The sequence below is a fragment of the Pelodiscus sinensis genome, chromosome 3 (genome assembly GCF_052426305.1).
Source record: "Pelodiscus sinensis isolate ZL-2025 chromosome 3, ASM5242630v1, whole genome shotgun sequence".
Classification (NCBI taxonomy): domain Eukaryota; kingdom Metazoa; phylum Chordata; order Testudines; family Trionychidae; genus Pelodiscus; species Pelodiscus sinensis.
In genome coordinates, this window is record NC_143054.1 from 159,148,670 (window position 1) to 159,164,300 (window position 15,631).

At 43.2% G+C, this 15,631-nt stretch overlaps 1 protein-coding gene across 11 annotated transcripts in view; it reads right to left on the minus strand.

The window, feature by feature from the left end:
• The window catches only part of ENAH (ENAH actin regulator), a 200,430-nt gene extending 190,823 nt beyond the window's left edge, over positions 1-9,607 (minus strand). For 3 of the 11 annotated variants that reach the window (XR_016349264.1, XM_006118028.5, XM_075925286.2), the window contains exon 1: positions 9,345-9,605. Coding sequence is in view for 7 of the 11 variants with exons in the window: in XM_006118028.5 (XP_006118090.3) it covers positions 9,345-9,349 (5 nt within the window). In the remaining 4 variants the exon portion in view is untranslated. Of the gene's footprint in view, positions 1-8,569; positions 8,821-8,895; positions 9,112-9,344 lie in introns of those variants that run through there. The other 8 variants (XM_089777468.1, XM_089777467.1, XM_089777465.1 and 5 more) reach the window with 6 other exon arrangements.
• Positions 9,608-15,631: the final 6,024 nt, after the last annotated feature.

The window sequence follows — 15,631 nt, forward strand, 5'->3', positions numbered from 1 at the left end:
CTGCTTGGAGGCTTTCCCCTTTGCTCCTATTGGCCAGAATCCAGCCAACGGGAACAGCAAGAGGCAGTACCTGGGAACAGCATGGGGTTCAAGGCAAGTCAATGCTCCCCTCCCTCATACCCAGATCCCCACACCTCCAGCCCCCTCACGCACTACCCCTCACCGAGATCCCTCACTGAGACACCACACCCCCAGTCTGCTACTGCACCCTTCCCCCAGCCAGACACACTATCCACACCCAGCCTGCTCCTGCACCCTCCCCATTGGCCAGACACCTTACCCCAGCCCTCTCCTGCACCCTCCCTCCAGGCCACACACTGCACTTTCCCTTGCTCCTATACCCTCCCCCTGGCCAGACACCCTATTCCCAAGCCTGCTCCTGTACCCTACCTTCCACCCAGACCTTGCATCCTCACCCCCTCCTGCATCCCACCTCTTACCCAGATCCTGCACCCTCATTCCTCTTGCTGGCAGCTCTGTCCCACACACTGAACCCCCGATTTTTGTCCCAACCCCAGAGCCTTGGGGATCCACAAAATCCACCAAGCCCAGAATCCCAAAAGAGTTAATCTGGCCTATGAGCAGGGCTCGACAAATAATGTAATCTACTTGCCCGTGGCGGGTAGATTACAACCCGGAAGAGCATGCGCAGAGCAATCTGAGCATGCACAGAATGCAGAACCACGCAGCTGGCGAGCCCGGCCTATGAGAATCCCTGAACCTCAGTCCTCCCTCCCTGTCCCCCTCCACCAGTGGGGCTAGAGTGCCAGAGGAGTGAAGTGTCTCAGTTGGGGGCCACATCAATGAGGGTTGGGGATTTTTTGAGGGTTTTTCTTTTTTTTGTTTTCCCCTGCTTCTCATTTGTGTGGTCACCAACTGATTTTTCTGTGGGTTAGTGGCCCTTCACACAAAAAAGGTTCCCCACCCCTACCATAAACAAAGAAAACACAGGAACTTTGTGTGTTGGACATACATTAATATTTTACTTTATTTAAAATGAAATTTGATAAACATGAGAAAGTTAAAGTGCTTAGTCTGTTTAATAATTTAAATTAATATTTCCTTTCTTACTGGTTAAATTAAACCATTCTCCCTAGCTGCAGCACTAGCAAAATGGCTCTAGAATAATTATGGAATTAACGGTGAGTTTCCATTAGCAACTGGTGGTCCACAGAAAAGTTTGCATTGAGCCAGGTGGGCCATGGGCCAAAAAGTTTGAGACCCACTGCTTTAGAGATGGAGATGCTGTCGGCTAAGTTTGAATAGTGTGACAAAAGGGCCACTACAAAAGGAAAGTGGAACTGTGCAGATGCAAGATGCTGTGAAATAAAGCTTTAACAGTCAACCATATTAATGTGCTGTGGTGGACTGTGCTCTGGCCCTGAAGGTTTTGGGCTGTTAGAACTATGCAGTGCTTGGTACAGATTTATAAATGTTATACTGCATCTTTCAGTGTAGCTACAAATATTTGGGGTTGGGAAGGAATTTTCCTCCAGGGTAGATTGGCAGAGGCCCTGGAGGTTTTTCACCTTCCTCTGTAGCATGGGGCACAGGTCACTTGTGGGAGGATTCTCTGCATCTTGGGGTCTTCGAACCATCGTTTCAAGGACTTCAATATCTGAGACACAGGTGAGAGGATTATTCTAGCAGTGGGTGGGTGAGATTCTGTGGCCTGCATTGTGCAGGGGGTCAGACTAGATGATCATAATGGTCCCTTCTGATCTTAAAGTCTATGAGCTACAAATAAGCGGTACTTGTGTCAGTTTCATCAAGATTTCTGAGAAAGATACAAGGGACATCCCTATATACATAATCTGCTCCAGATGCCCTGTCCCCTGCCTAACCCTACAGGGAACAAAAAGCTAGCAGTACAAAAGGCAGTGGTAGAGTTCCCTCTGAATTTTTTATCTCATGCAAGAAAAGTCAATACCTTTGTCTTGGTAACTTGGGGGTGAGCTGGGAACCATCTTTACACTTTAAACCAGGGCTAGGCAAGATGAGGCCAAGGCACTGCATCCAGACACTTATTTATATCTTGCTGCCCATGCCACCAAATTTCCAGCTGGTGGCTCAGGCAGCAGGATCGTATTACATAGCTCATGGCTCCTGGTCACAGCACTACACCAGCAGGGACTGGAGCCACTAATCCTTTAAATTGCTATTTAAAATGCTTGCAGCTCCATGCCCCACCTAGGGATGTTAAATTTAGATTAATTGACTAATTAAATAGTCAATGCAATTTGCATCGACTATTCAATAGTCAATAAGAGCACCTTTGCCTTAGAAGTGTAGCAACAGCCCCAGGCTGTTGCTACACTTCAAAGGTGAAAGCACTGAGGGAAGCACATGGCCAGCAAGGGGCTCAAGCAGTTCCCCACTGGCCCAATTCTCCCCGAGGCATTTCAAAGCCACAGTGCCACATGGAGCCCAGGGTCAGTGGGGGAGTCCCCAGCTGGTCCCAAACTGCAGCATTTCAAAGTGGCAGCACTGCGTGGAGCCCAGGGCATGTCTGGCCCCAGACTCCACGTGGTGGTGCTGCTCTGAAGCACCCCTTCCTTCCCCCTGCCCCTCCCCCAACTGCCTCTTTCTGATAGAGGCAGCAAGGGAAGGGAGCAACTAGTGCATCGACTATCCAAAAAGCATTTGCTTGTCGAATAGTTGATTAGTCATTCATATCCCTAACCCCACCACTACCTCATTGCCTGGCAGCCGCCCAGGAATGCTGTGCCTATTTAAAAGGATTGTGGCTCCAGCCCCTGCTGGGGTAGTATCACAACCAGCAACCCTTTAAATAGCCACACTAACCCTGGGTAGCTGCCAGGCAATGTGTTACTGGTGAGGCTGGGAGGTGCAAACCCTTTGCTGTGTTTTTAATCCCAAGTTTCCAGCCCCAAACAACTCTGTGGGGAGGCTAGTCCCCAACCCCACGCCTTCCATGGGATGGGGGAAGAGAAGGAGCCAGGCTATGACCATGTACCAAAATTAATTAATGGCACCCCTGTAAAAATTACTGCCCACCCTTGTTTTAAACTCTGAGGGAAAATATGTGCTCATACCTACCTATGGTTCCTTCCACTTCATTGGGTTCATCTGTGCTCTACTTAAGGAACTAGCTATACTGTGTCAAAGTCACAAATAGGTCCTGACATAGCTGGACTCTTCCCAACACATCTCCCCCAATACCTTTTTCCTTACTTTTCTTGGCAGAAGTCTGTGTCTAAGGCTCCTTCAAGGTATATACAGGGTCTGAGGACGGTGGTACGGTCTTTGCCAAATATGGACTATAACTCATGGTAAGAATTCCAGATCTGCAACTTAGCACATCAATTGTTGGCCTCTCTGACCTTGCAGTATGTCTGACACAGTTTCTTCACTTTCACCTGACACTGCTACTGATCCCTGTCATACCTCTTCACCTGCATCTCCCGTGCAATCTTTTTGTAAATGTGAACTTCAACAGCTGGTCTGTAGCTGTGCTTTCAAAGCTTGTTCTCACCACAGACCCAAAAAATCCAATACCTCCAGCCTACTCCTAGCAGCAACACAATTAGTGAGTGGAACCAGCAGAGTTGGTTGTGCAGTTGAACAAGGGAGAGTTGCTACGTGTGTTCACCAATGTAGACAATCAGGAAAATGCATTTCCAAAAACAAGAGGGAGTGGCTTCCACTTTAAGACCCCTGGACAGTGGAATTCACAATTGTAACCAGCGGAAACTGCCAGGTATTTTGGGACAGTTGGAGAATCACCAGGGTTGACATAGTGCAGTACAAGTGTAGATACTGTTTGACCTGACTTCAGTAGGTCAACTATGGCTCAAGGCTATTCAAAAAGATGGTTTTACTGCCTCACCTTAACAGGGTACTTATGTTAGCTAAAGACAAATCTGACTATGCACCAACAGGGTCAACACAAATTAACTTATGTTGACCTAACTTTGTAGTGTAGACCAAATCTCCGTGTGTCATGTAGGTGACCAGTGAGTGTGTATGCTGAATGAATAGCTTCTTCCTATTCTGAGGGAGGTTAAAAAAGGACTATACAGTTCTTCATGCCCTACAGTTCAAAGTGGAAGAGAGAAGAGCAGAATCAGCTAAATTTGACTTGCTTAAAAATACAGTCTTTCATCAGAATCAGGAGGAAGCAGCTTGCATGTATGCATGCTTCCAGGCTAATGCTGAATTATAAATCACCTTCCTGGACCCCACCACCCCCAAGTCATTTGTAATTTTTAGAGCTCTGCAATATGGCCATCTTAGTATGTTACAAGCAACCATCTATGAAGAATAGGAATTCTAGGTGATGTGCATTTCATTTACTTATTCTTGTGAAATAAAGTCTTATAAACCTACTATCAAAATAATTCATAGACTATCCAGAGACTTTGAGGAAAGTAGTTGTCAGATTCCATATAAGACAAAGAAAAAAAGTGCAAGAACTATTGCAACTGTCACAAATGAAGCACTAGCTAACAAAGTCTGCAATAGCATCAGACAAATGACTGTTAAACTACATCTATGCTATAAGCTAGAGATGCAATTCCCCATCTCTCACGCACATATACCTGTGCTAGCTTGATGAGAACTAGCACAAATATAAATAGTAGTGTAAGCCACACCAAGCATGTACCCACAGGGTTCAAGCGGGTTTATACTCGGTATGATACTTCTGCTACTGCAGCAACATTGTTATTTACACTTGTACTGGCTTTCATGATGTGTGTACACAAGCTGGCAATCACACCCCAAGCTCGTTGTGAAGACACAGCCTCAGTCTACTTAGAGCAAGGAGAGTAACCTGAACTGAATTCTTGTGCCCACCTGAAAAATCTGCCTACACTTCCAATTTTACTCTAGAGAAATGAGCAATTTAGTGATCAGGAACATGTACAGCAATATCGCTAGATTTAACTGACTGCTCTTCACTTTAAATATTTTGTCAAATATTTCAAAACCATATCTCATTTTCCATTCCAAATATGTCATGTGTCATGCAGGTAGTAAAAACTACAACAAAAGCCCAATTCTGAAATTCTACCCCATACAGCAAAGCACGCTGCAAAACCCTTATTATTCTCTCATTCCTGAGTAACTGGCTCCTTCAGCTTGACAATAATAAACAATTTAGATTACCCTAACTTTATTACTTTCATGAGTAGTGTCACTTCTAGGCATAACTGAACATTAAGGAACTGTAGGACAACTGAGATTCCCCAAGAATTCTTTATCCCAATTAAGCTAGCTAGCTTTGCTACCACAGGCTTGGAACTAGGTTCTCTTACCATTTCATTAATAAAGTAGTGAATCTTAATCCAGCCTTTAAAATGCCAAGAAAAACTTATCTGCCCAGACCCAAAGTCTGATTCACTGATTTTTGATGACTACTTAGTTAGAAAGAAATCATATATATTTACTCAAAGTAGAAATTTTCAGAAGGTAGTTTTAAAGAAATCTAAAATCAAAATAAAGATTAAATTGGGAACGAGGAAACCATATCACTTACTAAGAAATAGACATTAGAAAAAAAATCAGATCAGCTACTTTTCCTATTTAGAAATTCAAATGCTATTAAAACTGAATAACCTATAAAGAGGGATATCAGACCCAGACATTTGTAAACAAAGAAAATATCATTAAACACTGAAATTTTGAATATTTTCTGGATTAATTGTACAAAGATGTCAGTCATTAACCCCTAAAAATGAGTAGTCCTGTGGCACCTTGGAGACTAACAAAAATATATAGAATCATGACTTTCGTGGGTAAAATGCACTTTATCGAATGAGTTGGAATGGAAAACTCATCTCGTGAAGTAGGTTTTATGCATGATTCTATATTTTTTTTGTTAATCTCTAAGAAAGGGGTCACAGGATTACTCATTTTAAAACTTAAGACTAACACGGCCCCTCAGACTTATCAACCCCTAAGATACAGATATTTTAACAGCCACTGTTTTTAGTATTCCAATTGCCAATGGAATCCCTAGTCACATCTAACTATTTCTGGACACCTATTATGAGATTAGTCCATTCACGTAACACTCGATTCAGAACACCACGTACTCTGTCAGTTACAATGCAAAAAGAGCAGACATGCAAAAATCATCTGTTTACCTATTCACCCTTAAAAAATAGTTTACTGAAGAGTTGGACTTCTGAAACAAAACTTTATACAGAAACTTGTCTATACTCCTGTGTAATTCAAGATTTAGAATTTAAATCCTGTGTTCAATAGCTAAGATCTAAATAGCTCTTCTATAATTTTCAAGCATCTACAAACAACTGTTGATATTTAAATACATATCATCATGTGCACTCTATTACATTGCACAGATTTTAGAATTCAGGTGACAGCAAGCTGTATTTGATAAAGTAAAAACTGGGAAACTATTTGTTAACTTTCAACCACCTAGCTACTCCAAATATTGGAGCAGCCATTCATCAGTCAGACCAGCATTACTTCAGAATTCGGATGGCAGGGAAAGAATTTTCTGACCACTTGGCTGTATACTCCCTTATTCCACGCCTGAAAGCGCAAGCATGTAAAATGAAGTTATAGTTCAGAGCAATTTTCTGTACAAGAGTACACTGAAAAGATTATACTCACCTATTTTTTTTAATCAAACAACAAATGGTCTGGTAGCACTTCATAGACTAACAAAACATGTAGATAGTATTATGAGCTTTCGTGGTATAGCCCACTTCTTCAGATGACGGGAGTTTTGAGTTTAGGATGTGCAGACCCCAAAAAAATAGGGGAGAAGGGGAAGGAAAAAAAAGGAAGGGGGTGGAAAACAAGGAGCAGAGGGTATGAAAATATCAAAGGGAAAAACAAGTAGGCAGTGTGTCAATTGTATACATTATCTCTGTTTATTATAAATTAAGCTGTAAGTGGAAGAACCTCTCTCAGAACTACACCTAATTTATGATAATTAATAACTAAATATCTGTCTAGACTAGAGAAGATATTTTAAAAGGTGTTAGCAAAAAAATTTTTAACACAGGCAAACTTCCAAAACTTGTTAGCTATTTGACAAATAGCACATTTGTCACATTGCAAGCATTGATTCTTCCTGGCCCCCCATTCAAAGGGTTTACCTTGACCAGAAAAGATACAAACTTGCTTGTCTGTAAGACTGTGTAAAGACCAATTAACTAATGCCTTTCAAAGAACATATTTTAAAAATACACCTTTTATGCTGACTTACACAAGCCCTAAGAGAATATGTTCACTGAAGCTTTGGCTACACATATTGTACTTAGTTAACTAAAGAGATTGAGAAATTGATTCTATTTAACACTGTCCAACACAAGGGGGAACTTGCTGATTTAGCTTGTTAATAAACCAATTTAGTTACAACTATACAATTTGCATGGTTGGGCAAGGCTTAGATTTATGCAATTCCTGAAGAATTCTTGAGGTTTCCTTAAATCAGCAAGCATTCGTAATGAACATTTAACTCCAGACAATTTCCTTTTAAAAACAGTTGCTACTTAGAATTTGAAGAGACATAGATTTATGAGATGTTTTGCTTATGCTTAGGCCCCGTGCGTACAAGTATACAGTTTAAAGTTCACTATACTATACAAACATTTAATATTAGACAGATTAAGGGGAGGTCTACATTAAACTTTTGTTGGTAATGCTGGAACTCTGGCAAAACTTAAACCAGCAAAAACTCTTAATGTGCATACATTTATACAAGCATAAAAGTGTTTTTGCTAGAACACAAAAGTCTCTTTTGCCAGAATAGCTTATTTCATGCATTGAATCAGTACATGCTATAATGGCAAAAGAGGTATGTTTGCTAGTATAAACTGCACCTACATTAGGAGGGCTAGTTGATACAACTGTACCAACAAACTTTTTTTGAACCAGAGACATGGCTTAAGTAAAATGATTGCCTCAAAACTACAAATTCACCTCTAAAATATGCAAATAAGATATAAAAATTAAACTTTTTAAATTATCAAAACAGTAGAAAGTGCTATATACAAAATATGCAATTACTATGAATTAATTGAGTGTTTTAAAGTGTTGAGAAGCTAGCCCTGTGAAAGAACACTGTATGAATAAGAGAAAAGTTATGATTTAATATTACAAAATAGCTTTAAAAAGCAAATTTAATGCATAAGTAACTACAAACAAAATAAAATAAAGCCATCCCAGGAACAGAATGCATGGGGAGGAGGGGAGGGAGAGAAGAGAACCCAGTTCTTCATATGCCAAGGCTCCATGGTTAACATTTGCCCTTGGGGGAAAAAACCCTAAAAAAACTAAATAAAAACTTTAAAATAGAAACGTCTCACATTTGTGAAGAATTCCTAGACTTGACACTGTCACAGCAAAGGAATGTGTAGATTATATCATGTAAAGCTTACTGGTGCGTTCTAAAGGACGTGGCAACTGCTGGCCATTAATCTTTAACACAAAGAAGATTCAAGTCTAACTACAAAGACAGACAATATCTTAGGTAATTTACAGTCCCCCACCCCCCGACACACACAGACAACTGTTTAACCTAATGGGCAGGCCTATGTGGATCATAGTAATGCGTCTCCAAATACATCACCATTCAGTCTACAAAGTCACATTTCTCACGAAGTCTTGCACCAATTCAGAGAGAGCTTATGGATACTGAACAGGCACGAAACGGCTGGAGCGGGTGGAAAAATAGTCGCCAAGCAAATACGATCACATAAAGGCTCAGTCTCAGACAAATGGACAAAGACTCCCCCCCCGAAAGGAATTAGCAACGTGCGGCTCGAGGTTTGCATCGGGACTAACACGCCCCAAGAACAATGTGTTCCCCGCTGCCGGGAGGGGCGGGGGGATGGAGGGTTGCCTCTATTGATTACACAGGGAAAAACCCAGCTGCTGCTGCAATGCAACACACACCGATAGAAGGGCAGCGCTTCTCCCTCCCCGCCTTGGACACGGGATCGCGAGCAGCCTCCAGCCCCGCAAAAAAAAAGACGCGCCAGGAGCTCACAAGCTGGCCCCACGCGCCGCCCAAATCACAGGGGCTCTCACGCCATGTACGGGCAGCCGCGCCCGGCCCGCTGGCTCCCCAAGGCGCCGGGCGGGCTGGCCATTATCCCCGCGGAGCCGGAGCCAGCCCTCCCCGCCCGGCGCCCGCACAACGGCCCCCAGGGCGCTTCCACAGAGCAACAAGCCAACGGCGCAGGCGGCAGAGAACCCGCCCCTCGAACAACGCCCCCCCCTTCCCCACAGACCCGCGCGCTTTCCCCGGCTACCTCCGCCTAGGCCCCCCCGCCGGGCCCTCCTCCCACCGGAGACCCCCACAGCGCCCCCCATGCGAACACCGCGGTGCGGAGGCCCCTCACCTCATGGTGCTGCCCGCGTCGGGGAGCCGCTCTCCCCCTTCCTCGCGAGCCGGTCCTTCAATGGGCAGCGAAGTCCCTGAGTGCGAGCGAGTTCTCCGTTCAGCCGCCGGGTCGGGCCAGACCCGACCACAGCGGGGGGTGAGGGGAACGAAGAGGAACAAACCAACTCCCGGAGTAGGGGGGAAGGGGCGGGAGCGCCTGCACCAGAGCGCGGGCGTCTCGAGACACCGGTTTGCTTGAGAGGGTGGGGGGCACGGCCGCACGCAGGGGACGCGGTGGGCGGAGCGGCGGGGCCACGCCCACTACTGGTCTGCATTCCGTGTGGATTCTGAAGTGGGGAGGAGCAGGGAATGAGCAGCAATTGTGGGAGAAATGAACCGAGGTTACTAGAAATGAACCGGGGTTACTAGGCTTTGGCGACCCCTGGCGGGGAGTGGTGGCCCCTCTGCACACTTGTGCAGGGCTGGGGTTCCTGTGCATAGAAGCAATGCATACAGTAATGGACCCTCCAGTGGTTTCTCTACCAAACATAAGTTCAGATATTGTAGGGGATTATTTAGCCTGTCTACTTATTGTTCAAACCCCAGGTGATATCTCTGCACAACGGCATTGCATAAACTGTTGAATGTTACAGTCTCCTGTACACAGCACTGCATTCATTATTGATGAGCAGTGCAGTGGTTTTTCTACATGTTTGTATTCCATGCACTGATTGCAGATGATACCAAGCTGGGAGAGGTTGCAAGTGCTTTGCAGGATAGGGTCATGATTCAAAATGATCTGAACAAACCAGAGAAATGGTCAGAGGTAAATAGGATGAAGTTTAATAAGGACAAATGAAAACTACTCCACTTAGGAAGGCACAATCAGTTTCACACATACAGACTGGGAAGTGACTGTCTAAGGAGGAGTACTGGAGAAAGGGCTCACCAGTCATAATGGACCACAAGCTAATTATAAGTCAACAGCATGACACTGTTGCAAAAAAGCAAACCTGATTCTGAGATGCATTAACCGGGTTGTTGTGAGAAAGACCTGAGACATAATTATTCCACTGTACTCTGCACTGGTTAGGCCTCATTTGGAGTATTGTGTCAAGTTCTGGGCACCACATTTGAAGAAAGATGTGGAAAAATTGGAGCGGATCCAGAAAAGAGCAATAAAAATGTTAAAGGTCTGGAAAATATGATGTATGAGGGAAGACTGAAAGAATTAGGTTTGTTTAGTTTGGAAAATAGAAAACAGAGGGGACACGATAGAAGTTTTCAAGTACCTAAAAGGGTGTTACAAGGAGGAAAAAAATATGTTCTCATTGACCTCTGATGATAGGACAAGAAGCAATGGTCTTAAATTGCAGCAAGGGAGGTTTAAGTTGGACATTAGGAAGTTGTTCCTAACTGTCAGGTTGGTTAAGCAATGGAATAAATTGCCTCAGGAGGTTGTAGAATCTCCATATTTAAGAGAAGGTTGGGACGGACATCTATTAGAGATAATCTAGACGGTGCTTGGTCCTGCAGTGAGGGCAGGAGCCTGGACTTGATGACCTCTCCAGGTCCCTTCAAGTTCTAGTATTCTATGATTCCTGTGGTTATTCCCTTGTACACGTGCCCTGCAATACAAATGATCCATGTTCCAATTTTTCTTACACACACACACACATTATAATTCATTATTCCATTGGTCCTTATGAATGTGCAGTATGCATCCACAGAATGTACCCCTGAATACTGATGAATTTTTTTTGGTGGGTTCTGGATACATTAAGCCCACTTTTCCTCTGTGGCCTCTTTATGACATCTTTGCTAAAGCAAAGCACCAATAAGATAAGTGAATCAGTAATCTGGTACGTTCCGGGATAATATAGAGCTCTCTAGCCGGATGTATCTCCTCTGGCAAAAAAACCCAAGTTAGAGGCACGGCAGGGTCATGAGTCAGGGGGAGCATTTAGCTATTCTCAATTGAGCCAATACCTGTTGTAGAATCATTACAGTTCAATGTAAATTAGAACAGCCCTCAGACAATGACTAGAGCAATCTTGGGATCTCTTCCATTTCTTCTGAGGTGCAATCAAGCTTAGCTCATCCACAACTAAGAATCAGAATAATTTCAATTCCCTATCCCCTGAAATCCATAGAATTGGGTTTTTTTGTTTGTTTGTTTTTTTCATATCCCAGCTGACATAAGGTCTTAGGAAAAATGGAGGGGAATAAATTACATTTAGTTAGTCTTCCCCTATGAGTCCCCTCGGTGGCAACCAAATTACTTTGCAAGCCCCCTTAGACTGGTTCAATGAAATCTGCAAAGTCTTGCATATATCACTAGTATTACACATGTCACTATTGGGGTTGCCAACCTGTGAAGACCTGAAGTCTCAAGCAACTAAAGATTAATCTTTAATTAAAGATATTCTTGGAAATTTCATCAAATTATATATCCAAAGTTGGAATCCTAGTCACTATGCACAATTCTATCCTCACTGTATCCACTTAGATCTTGATTCATCTACCTTTTCTTAAAACAAGTAATCCCTTACTCCACAAGGGTATGTCTACACTACCCTCCTAGTTCGAACTAGGAAGGTAATGTAGGCATACCGCACTTGCAAATGAAGTCCGGGATTTGAATTTCCCGGGCTTCATTTGCATAAACTGGGCGCCGCCATTTTTAAATCCCTGCTCGTTCGAACCCCGTGCCGCGCGGCTACACGTGACACGAACTAGGTAGTTCGGACTAGGCTTCCTAGTCCGAACTACCGTTACTCCTCATTCCACGAGGAGTAACGGTAGTTCGGACTAGGAAACCTAGTCCGAACTACCTAGTTCGTGCCGCGTGTAGCCGCGCGGCACGGGGTTCGAACGAGCAGGGATTTAAAAATGGCGGCGCCCAGTTTATGCAAATGAAGCCCGGGAAATTCAAATCCCGGGCTTCATTTGCAAGTGCGGTATGCCTACATTACCCCGCTAGTTCGTACTAGCGGGGTAGTGTAGACATACCCCAAGATACTTAGTCCCACATGCCATATAAGTAAAGTTGTTGAATTGGGCCCTTAATTTTTAGGCATGTATACAATCAGGGCAGTCTACTAAATTAGCTCTACAAAGTTAAATTACTCTGTGCTTTTGCAATTCTTCTAATTACCTTTCTATGTTCCCATGAGCATAAGGTACAGGACGTGATTTTAGAAAAAAAATAGGAATATTATTTCAACCACATGAACATTTGCTGTTACATCTTTCAGTAACCACATGTCCGTACTAAAAACAGATTTATATTTTGCTTTTAATTCTCCCACTGGATCAAAAACATGTTACACAGAACTTCAATCAATTTTTGTTCAGCCAATTTCTGTCAATCACTGAATACCTAGTCTCTCCTATCTCAAGTATCTACAGACATATTAATACCTTTACTGCTTTCCAGTCATAGGGGATGGGGATGGGGTTCCCTCCGCCTTCAAAAAGTATCATACCAGTTCCTCTAATTTTTACATTAGAAAAAATATAGAAGAAGCATTTATTTAAAAATTACAGATTCCACAGTTACTCTATGTATTTATGTTCTCATTTTCACATAATAAATATTTACTTTAATCCCCTTGAAAGCATTTAAAGTGCATTTATTTCACATTATACAGCCATCTCTTCACTGGACAGCACCATTTCTTAAACAGAAAATTCACATTCAAATAACTAATTCAGAGGTAGAGTAAGGAGGGAAAGTAAGAGGGAGATGTTTGTCTCCTTGATATATTGACCATCCAAGTATCAAATAATCCATCTTGACAGGCAGGTAACTTTGGCTACAATATACACAGATTGAAGAAAGGGACTAATATGAATCTGGCAAAGAAATCTGTTTATTGTTCATTGATTACTTTTCTAAAAGCATGTTGCTTTCAAAACTAACAAACACAAATTGTAGAATGACTATCACAGTTTGAAAAGCATGATATACTACAGGCTCTGATGGCTGATAATGGACCACCAATATTTAAATACATTATTTCAAGAATTCACTGTGATCTGAGATTAGCATATTATCACCAAAATATGTTCAGAGCAACAGGAAGGCTGAGAGAGCTATTCAGATAGGGTATGTCCAGATTACATTTTTTTCGAAAAAACTGCCCTTTTTCGAAAAACTTCACTGCATCCACACTACAATCGCGTTCTTTCAAAATTAAATTGAAAGTGGAGGGGGGTTCGACATTGGTAAACTTCAAATCAGGAGGAAGAACATCTTTTTCAAAAGATTTCTTTCAAAAATAAAAAGGCATGTGTGGATGCAGAACAGGGACGTTTTTCGAAAGAAAAGACAGTCGAAAAAAGCACAGGTACCCCAGTAGCCATTCTGTGAATAGCAATCAGGGCTTTCCTTTGAGAGAGCATCCATGCAGTCTGGACACTCTCTTTTGAAAAGGAGATCGCTTTTTCGATCCAATTTTGAGGTGTGGATCCTTTCTTTCTGGCACCCCAATACCTCCCTCCCCCAACTCACTGCACCCCCAACCTCACATAACCCAAACGTTCTGCTCTCTCTCCTGTACCCATACCTCCTCCCAGCCCTGTACCCCAATTCTCTGGTCACAACCTCCTCCTGTCCTTGGTCACAACCCAAACCCCTGTACTCCCTCCTGCACCCCAGTTCCTGCCCCCAAATCACAACCCCTTTCTGCCCAAGGTGACAGCCCAAACCCCTGCACCAGGTCACAACTGAAATCCATGTACCCCCTCTCAGACCCTACACCCCAATCCTCTGCCCCAGGTCACAATCCCCTCCTGTCCTAGATCACAACCCAAACCCCTGCACCCCAGTCTCCTATCCTAGGTCACAACTGCCTCCTTCACCCAAACACCCTCCTAGATCTCATGCCCCTTCATACACCCGATTCTCTCAAATTCCCTTCTGCACCTAACCTCCAGCCCAGACCCTGTACTTCCTCCATTAATATCATGAAAGAGAGCAGCCCTTGACCACTTTCCAAATTCTTGGAGTGATCCCCCCATAAAAAAATATTGCTCACCCCTGCTATAGGTTCTTCTGGACCATCTGCTTTACTAATATCCCCTGTGACTTGAAGAAAGTTGTTATCTTGCCTCTGTTCAAAAAGGGTATTAAGGCCAAATGCAGCACATATGGAAGTACTACAATATTATCAGTCCCAGGGAAAGTCTTTGTTCCAAGTCATTATCCTGCACCAACAATGCCCTTTGTGACAAAGACCAGGATACTCAGTGCAGTTTTAGACCTGGCCATTTCATGTCAACCAGATCTTTATGTTGAGAAGATGGTTGCATTTCATAAACCAGGAGCAGCACTTTTTATTGACTTCATCAGGCTTTTGATTCAGTTCAGCAAGCAAGTTTGTCATATCTGATGAAGTGACTCGGCATCCCTGGGAAGATCATGTCAATAGCAGAAGAGTTCTATAATGGGGGATAAAAAAACAACAGTGGTTGAGTCAATAGCAGATTCCTAGATTCCAAGGCCAACAGACTAAATCCGGATAAGACTAAACCAACAGCCTCCAGCTCCAGATTACAACCTGTTCAGTATTAACATGCCCAGACAGAATATTGAACAGTTAACCATGTCAGACGGTTCTGGAGGATGCTTGGAAGATGCATATACTCCTGCCATGTGTTGGGCCCTTTAGTTGTCTCTGTAAGTACATCATGCCAATGTTTTCTGTGGACCTATAGAACCACAGTTATACCAACTGTTGTACAGGAGCAAAACATGGGCATGAAGGAAAGCTGAAGAACACAACTGACCTTTTAAATTTCCATTGTCCAAATCAGTTGTTCCATATCAAATAGCAGGACAAGATCAGAAATGATGACATTCAAAGCTGAACCCAGCAACTGACTCCATCAGTGATGGTTTGATTTTGTTTCAGCAGCCTTACTGGTATAGATTCATTAGAATGGGAAGGCCAACAAATTAGAATATATACAAAGGAATACTGCTATAAATAGCTGGCAATCACATGGACATAATTTTCAGTGGCATGAAAGCATTACCAGAGATGGATGTTAACTGAATATCCAACCAGACCACTTTGCAAGAGATCAAGCTGGGTGGCATTAGATTTGCAAGACGGCCACATCCCTTTGGGATCTGTCATGATGATGAGGACGACATGTAAAGCTACTATTAAAAAGGATCATAGAATCATAGAATAATAGGACTGGAAGGGACCTCGAGAGGTCATCGAGTCCAGCCCCCCGCCCTCAAGGCAGGACCAAGCTCCATCTACACCATCCCTGACAGATGTCTAGCTAACC